The sequence below is a fragment of the Chelon labrosus genome (genome assembly GCF_963514085.1).
Source record: "Chelon labrosus genome assembly, chromosome: 10".
NCBI classification, from domain to species: Eukaryota; Metazoa; Chordata; class Actinopteri; order Mugiliformes; family Mugilidae; genus Chelon; species Chelon labrosus.
Window position 1 is genome coordinate 21,221,235 of NC_140360.1, and position 22,073 is coordinate 21,243,307.

General features: G+C 40.5%; 3 protein-coding genes across 5 annotated transcripts; 2 read left to right on the plus strand and 1 right to left on the minus strand.

The window, feature by feature from the left end:
- Positions 1 to 763: 763 nt before the first annotated feature.
- On the plus strand, positions 764 to 4,745 carry LOC311494762 (uncharacterized protein). 2 transcript variants are annotated; one of them, XM_084553983.1, is made up of 6 exons: positions 764 to 992; positions 1,366 to 1,392; positions 3,452 to 3,511; positions 3,588 to 3,647; positions 3,787 to 3,831; positions 3,922 to 4,745. In XM_084553983.1, exons 2-6 carry the CDS (start codon positions 1,386 to 1,388, stop codon positions 4,092 to 4,094), a joined length of 345 nt encoding a protein of 114 aa, XP_084410109.1. In that variant the 5' UTR covers positions 764 to 992; positions 1,366 to 1,385; the 3' UTR covers positions 4,095 to 4,745. The 2 variants fall into 2 exon arrangements, with proteins under 2 accessions (XP_084410109.1, XP_084410110.1); XM_084553984.1 differs by lacking the exon at positions 764 to 992 and adding an exon at positions 1,065 to 1,256.
- Positions 4,746 to 6,586: 1,841 nt separating this feature from the next.
- On the minus strand, positions 6,587 to 10,917 carry dazap2 (DAZ associated protein 2). Its single transcript, XM_084552957.1, has 4 exons — positions 10,753 to 10,917; positions 9,457 to 9,575; positions 9,104 to 9,352; positions 6,587 to 9,002 (listed from the first exon to the last, which is right to left on the minus strand). Exons 1-4 carry the CDS (start codon positions 10,763 to 10,765, stop codon positions 8,874 to 8,876), a joined length of 510 nt encoding a protein of 169 aa, XP_084409083.1. The 5' UTR covers positions 10,766 to 10,917; the 3' UTR covers positions 6,587 to 8,873.
- Positions 10,918 to 12,703: 1,786 nt separating this feature from the next.
- On the plus strand, positions 12,704 to 22,060 carry pou6f1 (POU class 6 homeobox 1). 2 transcript variants are annotated; one of them, XM_084553176.1, is made up of 11 exons: positions 12,704 to 12,980; positions 13,633 to 13,725; positions 14,540 to 14,723; positions 14,867 to 15,003; positions 15,859 to 16,084; positions 16,619 to 16,881; positions 16,968 to 17,096; positions 17,710 to 17,943; positions 18,109 to 18,244; positions 18,328 to 18,496; positions 19,734 to 22,060. In XM_084553176.1, exons 2-11 carry the CDS (start codon positions 13,672 to 13,674, stop codon positions 20,074 to 20,076), a joined length of 1,875 nt encoding a protein of 624 aa, XP_084409302.1. In that variant the 5' UTR covers positions 12,704 to 12,980; positions 13,633 to 13,671; the 3' UTR covers positions 20,077 to 22,060. The 2 variants fall into 2 exon arrangements, with proteins under 2 accessions (XP_084409302.1, XP_084409303.1); XM_084553177.1 differs by lacking the exon at positions 12,704 to 12,980 and having other exon boundaries at positions 13,318 to 13,725.
- Positions 22,061 to 22,073: the final 13 nt, after the last annotated feature.

Below are 22,073 nucleotides of genomic sequence, written 5' to 3' on the forward strand. Positions count from 1 at the left end.
TTAGTTTTCACTTGTGTACCTAATGAACGGGCATGCGTCATCTGCATGTAATAGACATAGACATAGACGGACTTTATGCTGTGTTAAAATATATAGCAGTAGCAAACCTGTGTGCAGATTGCAGGATTGCATACAGCACATTATAAAGTGTAATAGCAAAATGAACCTGTGGAGCTAACAGCAGTGTGAAAATGATTCATATGTCTAAGTAGTTGATCAGGTATGAAGCAGAGAGCCACATACAGTATTTCCAGTCTATAGAGGTCAGGATGTTCAAGCGTGTCAGGTAAAAATACAGTAGCAGTGCAATGAGAGTCCAAAGTGAGTGTGTCCCTAGTGCACAGGAGAGTATAGCGTTTCAGTAGTGCACACTGAGGTAGTAGAGAAATGAGTATAATGTCTATTAAGAGTGTGTGTGTGTGTGTGTGTGTGGGGGGGGGGGGGGGGGGGGGGGGGTTCAATTTAGTCAATTAATTGCAATTTTCAAGAACTGTCCAGGAGCACAGATGCTAATTAGCATCTAGGGCAGTTTTAATTTGACGTATGAGTTTGACTAATAACTGAATAAACTGAATGAAATATGAATCATCTTAAAAATATTTTGCAGCAAAAAAAAAAAAAAACAAACAAACAAAACAAAAAAAACAATGTTTGAGCTCCACCTTGAGCGCACGGTAATCTGAGGAGTGGTTCACCGCGGGGATAGACGATCTTTGACATGTACAAATTTTGAGGGGAGGAAACGGGAGGGGCGGAAATAGAGACCGTGTGCTTCATATGACTCACGAGTGCTGGGAGGAAAACTTACTGTGTTTCAGACGCCTCTACAGAGTCATCAGGGCGTTTGGATTTCAAACTCAAAATAGCAGTGCGCGTTAGTTTTTCTCAACCAAACGAGGAGTTACCTCGGGGGAAAAGCTAGTTTTATTAGTCGTAGTTTAGTGCCTCCCTACATCCTACCTCCTCCTCTTGGCTCCTGTCCTGCTGATCAGGTAAGGTCACCCGACAGCTGCGATGAACAAAGCCTGATTGATTAGCTGCTGCCGCCGCTGGAGACGAAGCGTCGGAGCTTCACCTGGAAACGAAGCTCACATTTTCACCTCTCGGTCGGGCCCCATGTCGAGTCAGACGAAGTGATAGTGGAAGAAGTTTTGTTTTTACTTTAAAGGTCAGAGCAGTTTGCCGAGAAGACAAAGAGAGAGAGAGAGAGAGGCAGCTGGATAGAGAAGTGTAAACTGAAACGAAGCAGCTAACAGGTGTTGACCGGCCACTTTCCAGGTTAAAAGCTGGAACCAGTTTAACGTGAGGGGAAACTCGGAGCGGAAATACATTGTTGTGTTTACTACAATTTGTTGTTTCTTTCAGGGAACCAGTGAGAACCAACCATGAATAGTAAGTCCATCTTAAATCACTTTAACTTCTCATATGAGTTACTGCATGTGTTTTGACTGATTGATCAAGTTATGCACTCCGAAAGCGGATTCCCCTCCAGTAGGAAAGTTTTTAGGTATTTTTAATATAATACTGCTTAATAATCAACTTTTAGAGCTTCCACTGATGGCCAGTTAATCGATTTACTTGATTAATTCAGTAATTTATTATTATATATTATAAAGGTTGTTTTTTTTCCCAGTAAATTAAAACATTCAGTAGATTTTTCTTCTTCTTTCTTGTTTTACTTCTCAGTAAACTTGAATATCTTTCAAAACAATACATTAAGGCCATTACTGTGTTCTCTGTGATAGTATAGTTGGCATTTTACACTGATTTCTCATGTTTCCAAGGATAAATTGATAACGAAATTGCTTGTTACCCTGCAGTCCTTGCAGCTCAAGTTTCTCTACAAGTTCAGGTTTTATATAAAAAGAAAAAGATGCAGAATCAGCTCACTAGTGTGTTGTTGTAGACTCATCTACCTGGGGTTGGTAGGTTAAATTGGCTCCGCTTCCATCAAATGCAGCACTAAAGTGCATCAAAAATTAATTTATTATCTTTAACCGCTTGTCCTTTAGGCTAGAGGGTCGTGTGGGGGGGAGGGGAGGGGGCCTCTGGAGCTTGTCCCAGCTGTCACTGAGTGAGAGGCGGGGTACACTCAGTCTATTACAAATTCCCTCACATGCACACCCACAGCCAACAGAACCAACTAACCTGGAGAAAACCCACGCTGGCACGGGGTGGCTGGTCCGCACACAAAGGGCCCGGGTTCAAACCCAGAACCTTCTCGGTGTGGGGGCGTCGGTGCTGACCACTCCCCTGTACATCAAATATGATCAGCAGTAATATAATACCACAGTCAGACTGGGGCCATTCTGCCACCTAATGAATACCTTTGGTACTGATTAATGCCACAAGTAACAATCTGTATAACTATTCACAGTAACATAGAGCCTAAAGTCTTCACAAATCTCGTTTTTTTTTTCTTCCTAAACCACAACACACTCTTATGCCAATTTATTAGGTACACTAGTGAAACGGAATACAATCTAACAGTTCTGCTCTAAATCTTGTCTTAATGACTCTTTCAGATGATCAGCTTATGTTGAAATGGTGTAAGAAAGGTTGTAATTCAACTGTGTGACTATTTAGGAGTGCTGATTAATGTTTAACTGGGTTGTGTTTAATTTTGTTGATTCGGTTACAAAAAAAAAAAAAAAGTGGGGCAACAGGTAAGGCTCTGCAGCTTGAAAGGTGGCGATTCCTTCCCAGCCACGCCCTTTTATCGATTGAACCTGTGAACCACCCAAAGACACTTGCGCTGTCACTGCAAGCAGGGTTGCAGAGGGAGGTTTCTGTTATTTAGCCGAGCCCGCTGACCACAGCGAGGCTTGTCGAAATAACAGAAACGTGTGTCGGTGCAACACAATACAGTTCAAAGGTACAGCAAACCACAGCCTCCGCAATGAAAACACAGTTGAATCAACAGCTGTCTGTTACTTCAAGCTAATGCTGAATACCATAACCTCCATGTGTAGTACAGGGCTGTTATGTTGGAATGAATTAGTTTCCATTTGTGAAAACTAATGCATGAACTGGAAAGTGGGCGTACATGACCGTAACATGAAGCCCAGACAAGCAGGAAATTGTCACAGTGGAGAGGCATTTTTACTCAAAATAGAATTACTGTTGATTTTTCTGTCAGTCGGCTAATCAGTTAAGATAGTTCTTTATTTATTGTGTACTTTGTGACCAACATTTGCTTGTGCTAGTGTTTATTTCAGCTTTCCTGTTCTCCAATTAAAACCATTGCATCAGTTGAAAATATTTGGAAAGAAACAATAGGCTGGCAGGTTTGTTTCAGTCCCAGCCCTTAATAATCAGATTACTGTGTCACAACGCTCAATATTCCCTCGTCAGCCAGCTGCTATGCTGTTGCACAAGTCGTCGCTCTAAGCAGACTGTGTGCTCAAGATAGAGCGCTGTAACATTTTTAACATGCTTTTTTATCTCGCAGGTACAGATATGGTGAATCTGACAACACTCGCCACGGACACAAGCAAACCTGCAACAGTGGGTGAGTACTTTGTGTTTTGTCATATCATAGCCTTTTAGTTTATGCTCTTATCAACACATATTATTTATTTTTTCAGCTACAGATGTCGGGCCTGTGACATCACTCACCACACAAGCAGACACCACCTTCGTTCCAGGTAACTCCTACACTGTTTGTTTTATATTTTCAATTGCTGGCGGTCTCCTCATGCAGTAGTTGAACACACCACAGTTCACTTCCTCTCGGATACAATAAGGAGCAGAATCATATGACTTAATCTACCTTTTCCCCCTCAGTGGTAACAACAGCAGTCCCCTCAAGTCCTGACGCAGTTATTGCAGGTAACGGTTTGTAGAGTCTCCTGACATTTTCTGGCTCGGCGATGTCAGTTATATTTGTCTTCTAAATTAGTTGTGTTATTTTTTTTTCAGTGGTTATTGTTCTCATCCTGCTGACGGTAGCGGTTTTGGGCTTCCTGCTTTACCGGTATCTCTGTCACAACAAAGGAGACTACAGGACGACGGGGGAGCTGGCCCCCGGACAGGACCCTGACGAGGAGTTTAGCAACCAGACTGCAGACGGAAAGAAGGAATACTTCATATGAACCCGGCTGGAAGACTTGCAATGGAGTGAGTGGAGCTTAAGAAGGAAAAAAATTACATAAGGAAGAATGAGAAACGGGACTATTTTTTTTTCGTGTGTTTTGAGAGAAGGCGGCTACTTGCTGCACATTAGGCAGAGAAAATTCTCGTTTAAGATATTGCTCTAGAAACACAAGCCAAAGATAAGCGTGTGATTGTATGAGTACTGATGGACATGAAGCAGGTGAAAGACAACAGGTGTGAGCAGATTAGCAGACCTGGGCGTGAAACAGGTGGTGGGATTCTTTTGTAAAAAGGTCTACGACCACAAGATCAGAAAATACTCTGCAACAATCAGAATGTAAGAATCTGCTGCTATTTATCAGCCGTGCTTCTCTCTGTTGTTTCATTCTGACATACTGCGTTTCTGTCCAGACTGTGTAAGGTGTGTTTTGGTGCCGCTGTGGCCTATAACTTTTATATTGGTTTGCTTTTAAATTTGTAGTTTTTCTATGCAATTCTTTTATAAACTAGTCAAAAACTTTTGAATACAGGACAGCTGAACATTTGTTGAACTCAATTTTGTCCCATTTGGTTTTGTTTTTCTATTGTTACTGATGACTTCCTTATTTGAGATAAAAATGGAAGGAAATAAAACTTGTTTTTGGACTAGTGTCATCAGAGTGAAAGTAAGATTTTGTTTGTGTTTTTGAGAAATGGGAAATGTCTGAGTTTGGACTAAGTATGCAAACATGTTGGATTTTTTGTTTGTTTGTTTTTTGAATCTAACACATAACTCAGAAATCTTAGTTATCCCTTACTTAATCCAATACAACAATGTAATGATAGCTAGAGAAAACACCAACCAGAACCTCCTTTACCACTGATGCCGTCCTGTCAAGTATTAAAAAACGCAATGATTACAAATTTTTAATAACCATAATCCCAGATATTTTCCAGGCTCATGACAATACTCAAATAAATGCACTGCTCAGAAAAGAGTCAGTGTCACTACTGGTAGCATGAGGTGATACCTGGACCCTGATGAGGTTGCACAGGCAGTCCAACTCCTCCAGGATGGCACATCAACACGTGCCAATGCCAGAAGGTTTTTGCTGTGTCTCCCAGGAGTCTCAAGAGAATGGAAGAGATTCCAGGAGACAGGCAGTCACTCTAGGAGAGCTGGACATGGCCATGGAAGATCCTCAATTCAAGAGCAGGACCGGTATCTGCTCCTTTGTGCAAAGGAGCAGGAAGATCACTGCTGGAGCACTACACAATGATCCAGCAGGCCACTGGTGTGAATGTCTCATCAAACAATCCAAAACAGACTTGAGGGAGGAGCTGATGTCCTCTAGTGGGCACCATGGAGCTTCATCCTGAGGGTCTGGAGAAGCCGTGGAGAACGTTATGCTGCCTGTAGCATCATCCAGTAGGGCCGGTTTGGTGGTGGGTCAGTGATGGTCTGGGGAGGCATATCCATGGAGGGACAGACACACCTCTACAGACTAGAAAACAGCACCCTGACTGCCATCAGGTAACGGGATGAAATCCTTGGACCCACTGTCAGACCCTACACTGGTGCATACAAGTGTGCGGGGGCCATGCAAACTACTGAGTACCATTTTGAGTTGTTGCAGTGAAACTTTAGCAAACTGAACTAGCTTGCTGCACCATGTTTTCACTTTGATTTTCGTGGTGTTTTTGAGCCTAGCCCTCTGTAGATTGATAATTTTAATTTCCATCAGACGATGTGGCACTCTTTCATTTCTAACACATTATTCAGTCCATATCACTATAGACATCCAGCATGATTTTTTCCCCATTGAGATCTGATGTGTTTTCAAATTGTTCATTTAATTTTTCATAAATTCTAAAAACAAAGCTGAAGCTGAAGTAATTGGACTTGGTGGGTTTCTTGAAGATGCCTTACCACTCATTCAAATGCCTTCTTCAGTGCTACATAACTGGTGGGAGGTTTCTTTTGGGGACATCTGTGGGTGGTGTCCTCTTGAAACTCACATCTGTTAACGACACAATACTCGCCTCCAATAAGGCAAACCGATTCAGGTTGTGTGAATAAAGTGACAAAGCGACCACATTTCAAATTTCCAAAATAACCTTTATTCTAAACTTACATTTTAAATTTTAAGTTTAGTATAAAAAAGTTAAGTGCACCTAAGTTCTTTTTTTTTTTTTCAAAGTATTCCACCTCTGACATGTCTCAGCAAACTGTAGTGACACTCATCTCCTTTAGTAATCTTAAAAGATAGAATGTGTACCAAAGTCCATCACATCACTTTAGTACATACATCTATGTTTTTCTTTTTTTTTTTTACAAAATATTGTAAAGAGAATCCCTGAACTATAAATGTCCATAATCCTTCTACCAAGAGTGATCCATTTGTTGGCTGTGGTTGGCATAGCATCTACTGGTCAGTTGTGGTTTACAGTACTTCATATTGCTGAGACAGAGCCACTGTTTATGCTGCTTTAAAAACAATCAGAGCAGAGATGGAAAAAAAGAAAACATTTATTTGAATTACAGCCTTTGAGTTTTAATAGCTGTGGCCTTTTTCCCAGCGAAGCCGTATGAAATTACAGCCCGAGCGAGAATAAATCAACGTCCAGTCTTTCTCAAAAAACACTTGACACGACAGTCATATCTGATGTAACAGACTGGTGTGTGCGAGTTGCGTAGACGAGGCCCGTCGCGTGAATAAAGCAGCTCCCAGACAGATGGTCTTCCTGACTCAAATAACACTGAAATCACTAAATGTGGGTTGACAGTGACAGCCTTCGTTTTCGGGCGGCCACAGCTGTTAAAACATGATGTGGCATGTCGGATACCCAGTGACACAATGACACCAAAATGAATGAATCTACAAATATTAGTCAAAGGTATCCATGCTGACAACTTTCCAGGAGCCAGATTCCTTATTGAAGTATATCAGATACTGCATTACGTAAATAGATTTGATTAATGGCACAAAGACGTCTTGGAAATTAAGAATTATGCTGACAGTCATATAGCCTCTTTAGCAAAAAGGTTTGCATACACGCGGGCTACTGAACCACACGACACATCTCGACATTGTTTGAAAATGAACTACTTTAAAATGGATCTAAAAATGTTCAAAAATGTCACAGCTTTCTTTAAAAATACACGAAAGAGAGAGTAGCCCCTTGTCTGCAACTTCTCAGGTTTGCTTTGCAGTGCATTTCAGATAAAAAGTATCTTTATCAAATTTGTACATAGAAACGGTGCAAACGTATGCAGCAACTTAAAGATGCAAATGACCCACGCAGAGTGACACTAGTACATTAACTAACGACCGCAGCCCGGTGGGACTGATCGGACCAGCAGTGTCACAGCCTTCTTAATCAAAGATATGTTTGCTTTTAAATTGCGACACTTAAATTTTCCAAGTCACAACCAAACATAAGTGCATTGTCGACCAGATCTTTGGTACAACCAGCTCATTGGTTATACTAACAAATTTATAAGCCTAACTACTCGTGTAAATCATTTAAATGTGTAAAAGTAATGAAGGTAGAAAAGAAACACTGGAATATTTAATGGTGTCTCCTCAGTCTTGTTGAAATTCTTGACTACAATCTAATGCTAACTTAAAAGGTGACATTTTTCTGATGATACTAAATGAAACTGCGAAGGGGGAATGAGGGAGGGTACTTCTAGAAATCTGTGCAAGAAAACATTTAGTGTAGAAACTCTGGGTATCCGACTGTGAAACAGAAACAGGAGACAAATTATATATATAATTAAAAAAAAAAGCTCAAATGTTACACCAACCACCCCTTCCCGTTCATCTTACTATTTGGATTTACTTTAAAATTTCTTTCCTTTAAGTTTACTGAAGTTAATTTGCTTTAATTTAGGGCTATCCCCAGTGCTCTTTGGCACTTCACTATGTTCATCTACAAGTTGCCCAACAAGGTACAGTAAACCACTTTAGATATTGCATTTAATAATTTCTTGAAATGTTATTTTTTTTCTCTCGCTTTAATTCACTTAATTTACACGTGATTTAAATAGAACAATCTGTCTGATAGACAGTTCACTGTGCAACTAATTTTGCCGTGGTATTTTGGATACTGTGCAAAAGACAAGACAAGTCTAGCTAAGAGCATCCAGGATGCTGATCTTTTTTTTCTTTTTTTTTCTTTTAATAGTTGAGATTGTTATTTCTCAGGTTCATCATACTTGTATTTACAAGAGACTAATACACACCTATTAATTTAACTACACTAAAAGTTTTTAAAAAAGACAAGTGGATTTCTTTTTTTTTTTTTTTTACTGCAACTTTATAACTGCGTTTCACTTTCAACATTAAGCGGGCTAAACTATATAATGCGGGTCGGATATTTCAACATTTCATTTACGTAGTTTTACAGGAATACAAGAACATTTCTATGTAATTTGTGACCATTCGATCAAAGGAGGTCTCTCGAACAAATACAACCGACGCCTGAAAGAAGTCCAATCTGGAATGACCAAACAAGTTCGACCCAATGAGGAATTATGGAATGCTTTCTACAACATTAAAAATTTTAATTTGTCCTCTCCAGGCAGTGGCATTTATCATTTGATCTCTAGGTTACAAGTGGAGTACTGTACCTTTCACAGGGGCTCTAAAATATTACATTCCGTTAGGTGATATCAGTATTGTGGCATGGCCAAGCAGCCTGAAGAGGGAGGCATATGGGGTGGGGGAAGAACTGGGGCATCATCTGGGATGGGGATAAGGTTTAGGCATGAAGGAGAAGTCGAGGAGTTGCCGTTACCAGATGGTATAACCTCCACTGGATCCACCCAGGAAGAAGTTGTTCTTGCGCTGTGGCATTACAACATTGGCACCCTGCATGGCGGCCAGCTGAGCTGCATTGGGTGGGTGTCCAGGAGGAGGGGGCTAAAAAAGGGAGGGACGCAAAAACATACGTAGAGTTAAATAAATAAAGCATTTCAATAACAATATGGCATTTTAAATCACTAAACTGTGAGGGCACTCACTGGGAGGGAAACACTGCTGCCAGCTGTGAAGCGAGCACCAGCATCAAAGCCGCTGTCCACCATCACTGTTGAACCAGGAGGGTACATTGCTCCCATGGTGTAGTAAGCCATGGGGACGTTCTGGCCCACGGGTCCAACTGGCATAGGAGCCTGCATGGGCATGAACATCTGAGCACCAGCATAGGGATTGGACATCTGAGGCACCTGACCGGGCACCTGATGTGGAAGCACATATCTGGGCTGGTATATCTGCAGACACAGAAGGAGAAGCAAAAAACAGATGTTAAACAGTTTAGAACGGTTACTGTGAGTATTAACTGTACCATGGTATGACTCAATAATGCAAAAGTTACCTCAGAATATGCAGGTGGTGTGTCTGTGTAAGGAGGTGCCTGAGGAGACATTTGCATAGCAGGAGGGTATGCAGGTGCACTGCTCTGCTGAGGGTACACAGACTGCTGTGGATATGAACCTGCAAAACAACAGTAAAACAAATATTTGTGCCAATATTAGGGTTAATGGTGACTGACAAAGAAGTCCCAGGCTAAGTGAGTGATGATGATTTAGCTGAACCCTTGAGGCTGAAAGTTAATATGAAGCAACTTGAATAGAAATATTTCACAACTTGTATACATGTATAGTGACTGCAGAGGAATTTAGCGCACGCAAACACACATTTATTGTATCCTAAAAAATTTTCAATAGTTTTATTAATTCCAGAAAACTTAACACAACTTTGTGTTTGTCATTCCAGTTTAAAGTATTGTGTTGTTTTTTTTCAGAGCCCGTGTGTAAAAACTGACAATGTGCCAGAAAAAAAAAAAAAAAAAAAAAAAACATTAAAAAAACTCATAATATGATTTAAAAAAAATTATGAGTTAAGGGAAAATGAGTCATTTTGGATAACTGATTCAGCCGATTTTAATTTCTCTGGTTTCAACTGAGCAAAACGTGAATATTTTCTGGGTTCTTTGTCTTCCTGTTGGACAAAACAAGATCTCAAGGCATCACCGTTAGCTCCGGAAACCTGTGGTGGCCATTTTTTTGGTTATTTAATTATCTTCTACGGACTAAACATGATAAAATAGCCACTGGTTAGCAATCCGCAGCTAACGTGTAGGGATGTAACACCACCTGTCTGTAAACAAAAGATTTCTGACGGTAAAAAAAAAAAAAAAAGAGAAATAAAATATATATGTGACAAGATTGGTACGTTTATACACGTACACATACTAATACAATTGTATTTGCAAATGTACGTGTCGAGGCTGGATCTTACAAAACCAGAAAAGACCAGTTCACGAAAGCAGTGAGGTCGTGTAAGGTTTGCCGTTAAAATCTGTCCGTACTCAGAGATGTTAGCTGACAGGAAAACGATGTGACCTGGCCGCTAATGCTATAAGAATATAACAGGACAGTAAAATCACGGATCCATTGTTGACAGCTTTAGTATTTTATAATAACCCGGACGGTTTGGCTGAGCGTATGTTACACTGTTACCCAGAAAGCGTCGGTTTATTGTTATGTACGTAGCTAAACGTGAAGTCCGCCTCAGATGGCCATAACGAAAGCTGTTCGCCTCTCGTTATAACATCTGCGTCGTGTAGCGGACAGTTGACTAATTGCTCAAACGGGGTCTGGAGAAATACCTTTGTTGTTCATTGTTGTGGACTGGTCCGGAGGCTGAGGAATATCAGATGGATCGGAGCTCTGCGTATCTTGTCACGGCCTTATTACAGGTTACGGTTTCACACAATCGTCCACTTCCTTGTTTTTCAGCTTCTTGTTGTTGTGGAAGTGGTGACGTCGTTCGTTCTCTCTCTGCGGTTCGACGCACGCACAATGCGCACGTACGGTTGGATGTGCGCGTGCGCGCCCCCTACTGGTGGAAACGGAGGAGCGTTCAAGAGTAAAAGAAGGTTGTTAACTCTGAAAAGACAAAATAAAAACACATAAAAAACACAGTTAAATTATTAGACCTTTCCTATATTTATTATTGCTCTATTATCATGTAAACACGTAAATGTTTTGTTGGCTGATGTGGAGTGATAATTGATATTTCAAGTATTTTTGGCTGTTTAACACTTATTTTATCCACTTGTGAACATAAATTATTGGAGTAAAAGCTACAACATTATAAGTATCAACAATGTAAATGGAAGTACATCATAACTAATAAAATCAAGATCATAAAACAAATTAACAATACAAATTGGTACATGCAGATAATTTAATTAGTAACTATTTTTATTAGAAATACCTGTCCTCATACATTAAATACACCATCCGTATCTTAGTTTATATACTGTAGCATAATGTTTTACTTTTAAACATACTTATATTAAAAAATAAGAATGTTCTGACCAGTTATAATAAATCAGTACATAATACATTTTCACTTGTACAGGAAAAGTATTTGTGTTTCTATTATTGTATTCAAGTAAAGCAAGTCTGAAAACGATGCAGCCGAAGGGAATCCAGCTATTATTTAGTTTACAGTTTATGCCTATGATTTTCCAAATGCAACTTTTTTTTTTTACAGTTTCATTGTTTTAAAATAGTGATATATCTAAAAAATAAAAAATAAAAAATAAAAACATTGGGAAGGAAATTAACTTGCCAGCAACATCAGTAAATATGCAGTGCAGATGAGGTATGGAAATTTTTTGGGGCAATACGGAAATAATAACTTTAAAATAATAACTTAATCATAATAACTTAACAATAATAACTTAATTAAGATGTTGATATGATATCTATGGAGTGCTATTAAGTTGACCAGTTATGAGACATTCAGACAGCTGAATAAAATCAGTCTAAACTGTACTAAATCAGTAAGGTAATACCAAGAGGTAACCTCACGTAGCGCTCCAAATAACAACTATTTTTTTATTATTATGAATTAATCTGATGATTTACCTAAATTCAGTGATTAGTCATTTAGACAGTAAAACACTAGATAATGAAATTAGTTTAAAGGTTTCATTCATTCATTATGACAACATTTTTTTAAACATTTTTGATTCTTTACATACTGACACACACATCAATTGTCAATGCAGCTAATTTCATTTGTATTAATAAATATTACTGAGCTAAAAGTGGAAGTGCTGATCTCTGTACATTAATCTGTGACGTGGACTGAAAAATAAAAAAAAAAACATAATAATTGACAGTGTTTCTGTCATAAAGAAATATATTTATATCAATATTTTGAGCTGAAATAAATTAAATCAGTCAGAAATACATGATGCACACGGACATGGCTATTTTAACTTTAATAAACAAAAAGAACACACAGCTAAATAATAATAGGACATAAAAACGATTATTCGTGCACAACCAGGTCACTTGTTTTAGATCCCGTGTGCTGTTTTAATTTGTACTCACTCATATTCGACTTTTTACTAATTCAAACACTCAAACATACAACCAGTCACACAAACTGTGAGTCACGCTGCTCAGCTTGTATGGGAGGTACGTCCCCTTTAAGAGAACCATGGCACCTCTCAAGTCGAGGCAGACATTTTTCAATGCAAGATTTTTTCTTGCATAAATTATGTTCATGACGTAGTGCAAAAAGGCCAATTTTGAGGCAATTTTGTCCGACTTTACAGCTCAAACAGGATTTTGTGAGACGCCTCAAGGATTTTTGATTGTCTGAACAGTTGCAGAAAGGGCATCGTCATTAAATATTAAGAGAGAGGAGATCCCAACATTGCAACCCTCCTTATCAATGCAAATACCTCTTTTGTGTGCAGTCACAGCGCCTGTCTGGGAGCTGAGATGAATTTTTAATTATGTGTGACTGAAACAAACTGTGACAAGGACCCTTTTAAGAGCGGCGGGATTACAGAAAATAAGCTGCATTTCCGCGGTAAGTTAAATATAATAACCGGACTGTGTTCTGGATCGCTGTTCGCGCACAGCGGCGAAATGGCGAGAGGAAACGAGTTTTGGTTAATATGCAATGTTCGTAATTAGCATAATTTATATATTTATGATAAAGAGAGGGAAATACATAATATTGGGTGTCTTGGCACGGGTCGAGATGGTTTCTGTCGCCTGTGCTCGCTGCTTGTCCTCAAAAGTGGCCGACGCGGCGAGACTTTTATTGGGCAGGATGGGGGTGGGGAGCCCCATCAACACCCGCTGAAGTTTTGACAGATCCTCATTTCTAACGGGCCATTGCAGCAGGAAACGCATCATCTCGAGTCTTTTTGCGGTCCGTGGTGAATTTGTAACCACTTCGCGCCCACGAGCAGCGTGTTTGATCACGTTTTCTGCAGCTTTAAGTGCAAAACACCATGGCCTGTTTATAGGCCCCTCCAAATAGTCTGGTCCTGCAATGACAGAAATAGCCACGAATAAAAAACAAAAAGGCTCTTGTGTTCTGTGGGTCCGTTCGACCAGTTTATTTCCCGAAAGTGCAAATACTGTAGCCTTGCGGAAACATATACACCTTTGTTCCTGAATTGGCTAAAAGAAAAAGATCTAAGACTTTGATTAATCAGTGTTTGTTTACTCAGAATGCCAGGAAGACAGTGACTGTGGTGGTGCAGCAAGCCATGAACTCCCAGGATCTGCCTGCCAAAGATGCCCCACTTACAGTCAATGAGCAGGTAACCCTCACCTGTCTGTTAAAGAGCCTCCTTTCTACCAGTCATAATAAGCCTGTGTTGCCTTCAAGTTCTTTGCTCCCATTTGTCTCCATGTGCAACATACTTCATCACAATACAGTGATTTACTGCCACGCCCTCAGGACTTTTGAATCGCCTAATAATACCTGCCTCTCTATGCTTGTGAGGGTTACCGGTCTTTAAGCTGCCATGCTTAATAATTAAATGTTGTTGTTTTTTCTTTCTATAGTAACATTCTGTGTTGACATAGTCAGCAAACAGAAGCAATGCACTTCGGGGAGGCACAAGGCTTGAAGAAAGCATTGCTTGAGCTGCTTTCTGGCTGATGCTCTTGTCATTGTTTTGGTGTACTCATTGCTCCTCTTTTGGTTTGGTTTGTTTTGGGTCATTGTGTCCTAACATGTGCTCGGCTTCTCTGTCCTCCTTAGCCATTCACTGTCTGACTGCAGAAGTCTTTTTTCAGCCATTTAAAACCCGCACTTTGAAATTCCCTGCCAAAGACAACCAGGTATGCATCCTCCTCTCTCTTCCTGCATTGTCTCTCTGCACCTTGTCCTCCAGCCCAGGTTGTCTTGCTGCCTGTCCCCTAGGGTTTCATTATTGCATATCATGAATCAGTCAATATTGGGGGTACTAGAGGGGTAAGGTTCAGAAATACTAGATTTTGTGACACCCCTGGTGCTAAATAAAGTTTTTTGTAGACTAACAGCATAATTATAGCTAATTTAACATTTTTATATTAACCTCAACTAAAATTTTGCTATTGAGTCACCTCAGATCTGTTTCCTGATAACAGGTTATTGTGATGTCTGGCCATGAGACTATTCGTGTGCTCGAGGTGGAGGTCGACGCACCTCTGCCATCATCGGTACCGGATGGGAGGACTGAAGGCAAAGCTGAGGAGGAAGTGGCTCGTTCAGCAGAGCTTCCTGACGGCACTCAGGACAGCCCCACGGTTTCCCAGAGTGCCGGGGGAGTAGGTAAATCATGGCCATAATACAGGATATGGACTAGCCGACCACTTATTACTCATACATGATAGACCTGTAGTGAAACAACAAAGATAGCTGTGGAAAAAAAAAATCAAATGTCAGTAAGAACTGATCCTGCTGTGCTCTTGCAGTGCTGGGTGAGCAGCAGGTGGTGTCTGTAGAGGCTCCGTCACCTACTGTACAAACGCTGACTCCTGCTGTTCCCATCAGTGTGTCTCTGCCCCAGCCCCAGGCCGCCATGCCCATCACTGTACAAGGTTGTCCACAGGTATGACTGCGAATTTACACACTCCATTCTCCATATTCATCTCTACTCACCAGAGAAAGAAAGGTGTAATTTGGTCTATTCGTGTGTTATTTCGTCCAGTACCCATGGCTTAATGTCACTATTACCACCCATTAAGTGAAGGACTGAGAAAGTAGTCTGGTCTGCACTGTGGATGTAACCAAACTCAGTACTTACCAGAATATGAGTCTGGCAACACTCCATTTGGATTTCATTATGGGCTGTGGTTCAACTGATACAGAGAAAAAAGGATAGTCCTACAACCAATCAGAGCAACAAAAGTATGTGACATTACCAATTACGGCATCCTCGACAATTGCCTTAATTGCTGTTAACAGTTTGTCCTCTAAAGTTATTTTTCTGTCAATATCTTTTACAACAGACACAATAGCGGACTCCAAACAGCTGCCAACAAATTCAGCTCCACGGTGCTCAGATGACGTGGATGAATATGTCGCTTACTCTATCCATCACCACATAAAACCCGCCTAAACAATGTCATGGGCCCAGCAGGTCTTTGCCGGAGCATAATCAGTTCCCAATGGAGGGGTTTCAGACAAACTTTCTGCCACAAAAAAAATTCTAGGCAGGGAAGTTTGTCTGGCTTCCAGGCTACTGTGGATATGATAACAAGCTGATCTTGAACATCTGAGTACACTGCCTTGGGCTGTAGAAATTGCTGGCACATCATTTTCAGCAATCAGAAATAAAAAACCTCTAACATGGTAAAGAAAACTCAATAGTACTGGACATATACAACCAGTGTTACTCTGATTGAACATAGGCATAATTAAATGTTGATATAAAGCACATTTTAACTACGTTATACCACACTAGGTGCTGACCCAGGAAAGTCTGGCAACTCTGATGACGGGTATGATGGCTCAGACTGGCTCACTGGGCCAGCCGCTGCTCATCCCCCTCAGTATGGCAGGCTCCCTCGGGGGCCAGGGTGGCTTGGCTGTTCTCACTCTCCCAACCACCAGTGTAGCTACCCTCCCTGGTTTGGCAGCAGCTAACACGGCTGGAAACCTCCTCAAACTGCCCTTCGCTGGTCTTCAAGGTAAATCACAGTCTGTGTATGTCTGTTTCTCAGTTGATCTCTTGTATTTAAATTGTGTTAACACTTAATTTGCCTAGATTTCACTTGGCCGATGAAACACAACTTGCACACAGTTCCTGACATTCTCACATAGTCAGCTGCCAATGTTTTTCTATTATCCTATGATAGTGGTGTGAGATTAGGAATGAAACTGTCCATCACTTTAGTCCAGACAGACAGGCACACATTTTGTACAGACTTCATTGTCCCACAGAGGAGGACCTCTGATGACAGGTTTCCCCTCCTGTGCCACCATGTGGTTGGCATTTGTAGGTTGATTCCTGACTTTTCATTTAGCACCATCATCAGGTCGTATTTTCCATCAGTTTCAGATTTATTCAGTGCTAATAGAGAAAACGTTAAATTAGTAACACACCTGATCAGCTACTAAGTATTTAGTGCAAAGCACCACTGTTCCTAAGTACACAGAACTAGATAAGACATATTTTGGCCATTTTCATTTTACAATAACTTGCTGCATTCTTTAATATTCAGCTGCAACAGTCCTGAACTCGGTCCAACCCCAGCTGCAGACAAACGCACAGACAGTGTTCCAGCCTCAAGCAGCCTCCCTACAGGCGGTGCAGGCTGCTGTGCAGCAGGTGATGCCTCAGCCAACGCAGGTGACCAATGCACAGGTTACTACTTCTGCCCCTGTTGCGGCACCCCAGGCGACTGCTGCCACCACCTCTGTCTCCCAGTCCAACATATCTTTGGCAGCTCTTCAAACTGCAGGACTGTCCATCAACCCTGCCATTGTAAGAATGCTGCTTCAACGATCGTCCTCATTCTTACAACTCTTCACTTGTGAGTCACAAATATGTTGTTGTGCTTTTCTCCTCAGATCAATGCTGCTTCCTTTGGAGCACAGCCCCAGTTCCTTAGTTCCCTCACATCAACCCCCATCATCAACAGTGCCATGTCCAGCATGGCTGGCATCACCAGCCAAATCATCACCAATGCCCAGGGACAGGTGGGTGCCATAAAATTTTATAACTGATATGATATAATATAATAGTTCTCTGCTCTGTCTTGTGGTCTTCCTCCTCTCTGCCCCATTCTCTAGCCGATACCTTCAGCAAACGGGAAATAACATAATAAAACATAATACGATCAAATTCAAGGCAGTGCAAACACCATTGCTGTTGTAGCTGTCATAACGGACATAGATAAACATACCAACAAGTGATTCTAAGGCCATTGTGTCTCTCTGACTTAGTGGTGTTGACATTTTTGCATAACTGTTAGGTTGATTCATGCTGATCAATAGTCACTTCCAAAAATAATCAAAATATTTTCATGCAACATATTTTGATTTGTTGATAACAGGCCCTTGCCTCCAGCCATTTTAAGACAGTTTCTGTAAAGAGTGATTGTAAAATAGTAGTTCCATCATTCAAAATGCCTCATTGCAGCTCACAGGAGTCGTGTTTTGTCTTGAAAGACATTTTTATCCTGAGTGAACTGCTTATACAATACTTCAAAGCAGCAGTGTCCTGAAAGTGTCTTTGAAAGTAAAAACTATCTCAGATGGTGATATTCAGTTATATGTATGCATTTCTCTTTCATTTGGACACTATCTGCAGGTCATAGGGACCCTCCCGCTGTTGCTGAACCCAGCCTCTCTTGCTGGAGGGGCTGCGACTTCCACCTTCCCTCTCCAAGGCCTCCAGCTCCAGACTCTCACCCCACAGCTGCTTCTCAACACCCAGGGCCAGATCATTGCCACTGTAGGGAACGGCCCTGCTGCAGTTACAACCACTGCTACAGTTCTACCTAAAGCTGCTGCTCCTCTAACACTTACAAAGCCCAACACACAGGTAGGCTCAGAAAAATAAGTCCTTGGAACCTTAATTACAATATGATCTTTGAATAGACTTTGTTAATTAGTAGAGTTTATTTTCTTGAATGTATTAAATATTTAGTATACTCTTTCCAATAACCGCTTACATCTGAGAGTATTATTACTATTTGTTCCTTCCCAGGCTTCAGTAACGACTGTCACTCAGTCACCAGTTGTCATTGCCCCGCAGCCATCTGTATTGAAGACTGCCACCACACTCTCCTCCACAGCACCCATCACCTGTGGAGACTTAGCAAAAGTGGGCCAGCTTGTCAGCAGTATGTACACCTGCTTCTCCTGTTAAAGTACACGTCAGTGTTAAGTAGGTAGATATTTTTAACCAGATTCTCCTCAATTGTAGAACCCCAGCAGGCAGTCAGCGGCGAGGAAGGCATTAATCTGGAGGAAATTCGAGAGTTTGCCAAGAATTTCAAGATCCGTCGGCTGTCCTTGGGGCTTACTCAGACACAAGTAGGGCAAGCTCTTACTGCAACAGAGGGTCCGGCCTACAGCCAGTCTGCCATTTGCAGGTAAATTACTCCCCTGTTCCTGTTGCTCTCTATGTGGCAGCTTTTCACTGTAAGGTACTGTAAAAAGTAGACATTTATTTCCCCTTTTAAAGTGTCAGTGGTGCGTCAATATCTGGGTGCATACAGTGCATTTGGCAGACCTTTTTCACGACAGACATTCTGACTCATCCTGGCAAGAAAAACACAGTTGGAACTACTGAAATGAATGATGACTCTGTTCCATTAAGGATGGACAAAGGTTCTCCAGTGAGACAACATATCAAACTCTAAACCTGGCTCACCTAAATGGAATGAAACCATGATTAATATTATCAGATACACATGTGCTTTTTCTGTTTTGACGTGACTGTGAAAAAGGTCCGTTTGTGCATAGATGTACAACAGTATCTGGACAATGTGTCCACAGAAATTGCAGTTCTAGTAGTATTATAACGTGAATGTTGGTAATGCAAACTTTAACTCTAACTGAACTGTAGTCATGCTGGGTGACATACTTAAGTATTAACCCATTAAGACCTAAAGTGGCTCTTAAAAAAGCATCCTGAAACCTAGGCAGTGTTTGAAACCCTGATGTTTTTTGAAAAAGCAGGATCAGAAAATGCATTCACATTGCATCCATTTCTGAAGGGAACAGCGTGCAAACGTTGCAAGGGTTGTTGCGTCCGGTCTTAAAAGGTTATCGTTTTAATTGGAACCTCTTGACAACTGTTGAATAAGCTGAAATTGTGAATGAGATCTTTAGTTCACCTACTGTATTCATACCCCTAACAGCATGGACTGTAGCAGCAAGTTAAACCATCAGGTCAACATTTTATTTGTGCACGTCTTTGGCTTGGGACAAAATACCAGTAAAGCCAACAACATTACCCATCACAGTGGTAGCACTTTAGTGCTAATTAGCAAATGCTAATATGCTAAAATAAGATGGCAAACACAATATACCTGCAAGACACCAGCACACTAGCATGTCATTGAGAACATGTTAGCATTGTGATGTTATCTTGTTAGCTCAGCTGTGCCTGAATGCAGTCTAATAGAGCAGCTAACATAGCTATAGACTCACTGTGCTAGACTCTCTAGCACAGTGATCATATAGTGGCTGTTTTATTTGCACAGCAATGGAGTTGCCAGTATCTAGAGTTATGTAAATAAAGTAGGTTGATTAAAGCCACATAAAGAAGTAGCTTGTCTCAATCTGTCCTATGCAAATTCAGTGTGAGCTTCCTTTGTACTGCAGGTTTGAGAAGCTGGACATCACCCCTAAGAGTGCCCAAAAGCTGAAGCCAGTGTTGGAGAAGTGGCTTGCTGAAGCCGAGCACTGGAACCAGAAAGGCCAGCAGAATCTGATGGAGTTTGTCGGCGGTGAACCTTCCAAAAAACGCAAGCGGCGTACCAGTTTCACGCCGCAGGCAATAGAAGTCCTTAACTCCTACTTTGAGAAGAATGCTTTGCCAACAGGCCAAGAGATTACAGAGATTGCAAGAGAGCTAAACTATGACCGAGAGGTCGTGCGAGTCTGGTTCTGCAACCGGCGACAGACACTGAAAAACACAAGCAAGATCAACGTCTTCCAGGTTTAGTAGCGACCTCATTCTAGGAGAGTTTGCCACTGAGCTTTTGTCCTCTTAGGAATTTGAATGCGGCAGCACAGATGCGATGTGTGCTGTAAATACAACATAAACTGTGTTACGGTTGAACGGACATGAACTTTATGAGACCATGAGGGAGATTACGCAAGTTTTATAAAGGAGTACTAAAAATGTGTTATACTTGTGTTTGAAGGCTGTATATGTGTACACTCCGTCTGTGTGGTGCGTACTAAGTCATATTGCATGGTCTTCATATCATTGATAAAAATACAGTGATAAAGACATATAAAAACATTTGATGAACTTTTATACACCAGTTTTATAGGCTACCCCTCTGACTTATTATAAGTGAGTTATAAGCGTTAAGTCACATTGATTTCAGTCACATGTATGTGTCACTCTGTGTCAGTGGCTGATAATTGAAAAATATGCTTTGGCCATAACGGATAATGTGAAAGTCCTAGCTGCTCCTTTATTTTATATTCCCATAGCATCTGTCCTGCATGAGCAGCTCTGCAAACACAAAGATGAACTACGTAGACTGTAAGCCAGCAATAACCTGTAGTTTTATTTTCATCAGAATTATTTGTCCAAGGAACTTCAAAAATGAGTTTGACACAAGTGCTTTTGGACAATCATCGCTGATATGTTTGGCTTATAAGGCTTCGATCCCAAAGGCAGAGTAGTTTTGCGTGTTCCGCGGACAACAAGTTCTTATCAAAATAAAGTTAGAGCTCAGGCTGTTGCCTAAGACGCCATAACTAACATTTGATTTTGATTTTTATAAACATCAGTTTATTTGAGAGAGACTGATGGTGCAAATACTCCAAATGTCCGTGTAAGGGACACATATAGAGTAAGTGTGTGAGTTCACCACCGCCTTTCTGTTTAATGTGCTCATATAGTAATACTCTGAGAGTATTTGTTGCTTTCTCTTGGTTCACTGCTTTGACTGTTCCCTTAACAGACAATGCCTCTGCTGACTTTTTCAATATGAAGCATATTTGAGAATAGGAGCATAATTGGCCTGCTATGATGTCAGCTTAATTCAGCCTTATGTTGCCTGAAACATTAGTGCCAGATTTTTTACACACTAAGCCTAAAATTAATCAAATTGATTAACTGAAGTAGAAAGTTGAATTAACTGTTCAGCAAAGAAATGAGGTTTGAGGATTATATGTGTTATGATTTCAATGTGAACCAGTTAGAAGACAGTTTGCACATGCAGTATGAAGTAGGAACGGTAACATGGCAGTTTACCTTTGCCAATATTTCAAGAATTCTTTGCACTTTAGAGACAGCAGGGAAAGTGGGAGGGTTATGAGTGATTTATGTACAGGTTTCAGTTTGTGAAGAGAGTTTAATTTTTTGTGTTTTGAATGTTCTTCAACAGTAAAAAGCTTTGCAAAATGTAGCAGTAATGGCAAAATTGCAATCATCAACTTGACAAGCAACATCTATTAATAAGATTAATTTACTTTTTACGAAATGTAAAATACTGCAGAATATAAAAAGCTAATGACATCAAGTACGTCTTCAAAAATGTTTTTGTGTTTGTGAATTATATGTTGAATGGTGCATTTTATGCTCCGCATCAGATTTGAATTTTGAATGAGTAGGCCTGTATTGCAGTGGACATACAGTTTACCTGACTATTAAAATAGTTAATATTACAAAGGTCTTGCTTTAACATATGTTTATCTTCATGTTCGATACAGAAAGGAGGTATATAATATTGTTTAATATACTAAGTTGTCTGATAAAGTAAAAGAAGAGCTAAATTACATGTAAGCTATTATTTGACTCCGCAAAGCACATAAAAATTCAGGTCAAAGCGAGACAAGAGAAAAACAAAAGTTTGATGTCTTTTTTTTGTAATTTTCTCTCAGATAAATCAAATAAATCCCGTCTTTATTAATCACTCTTCATTGTTGTGTGTCAATACATGTTCAGTCAAATGATCTCTGGCGTCTACTGAAAAGGAAAGG

Bases quoted from the DNA above. Each gene is read 5' to 3' on its own strand.
- dazap2 (XM_084552957.1), bottom strand. The intron at 9,353-9,456 runs GTAACTTTTGCA...CTGTGTCTGCAG, and splicing joins CACCACCTGCATATTCTGAG to ATATACCAGCCCAGATATGT. The intron at 9,003-9,103 runs GTGAGTGCCCTC...TCCCTTTTTTAG, and splicing joins GCAGCAGTGTTTCCCTCCCA to CCCCCTCCTCCTGGACACCC.
- pou6f1 (XM_084553176.1), top strand. From the start codon at position 13,672: ATGAACTCCCAGGATCTGCCTGCCAAAGATGCCCCACTTACAGTCAAT. The intron at 13,726-14,539 runs GTAACCCTCACC...TCCTGATAACAG, and splicing joins CACTTACAGTCAATGAGCAG to GTTATTGTGATGTCTGGCCA. The intron at 16,882-16,967 runs GTAAGAATGCTG...TTTTCTCCTCAG, and splicing joins TGTCCATCAACCCTGCCATT to ATCAATGCTGCTTCCTTTGG.
- LOC311494762 (XM_084553983.1), top strand. The intron at 3,648-3,786 runs GTAACTCCTACA...TTTCCCCCTCAG, and splicing joins AGACACCACCTTCGTTCCAG to TGGTAACAACAGCAGTCCCC. The intron at 3,832-3,921 runs GTAACGGTTTGT...TTTTTTTTTCAG, and splicing joins TCCTGACGCAGTTATTGCAG to TGGTTATTGTTCTCATCCTG.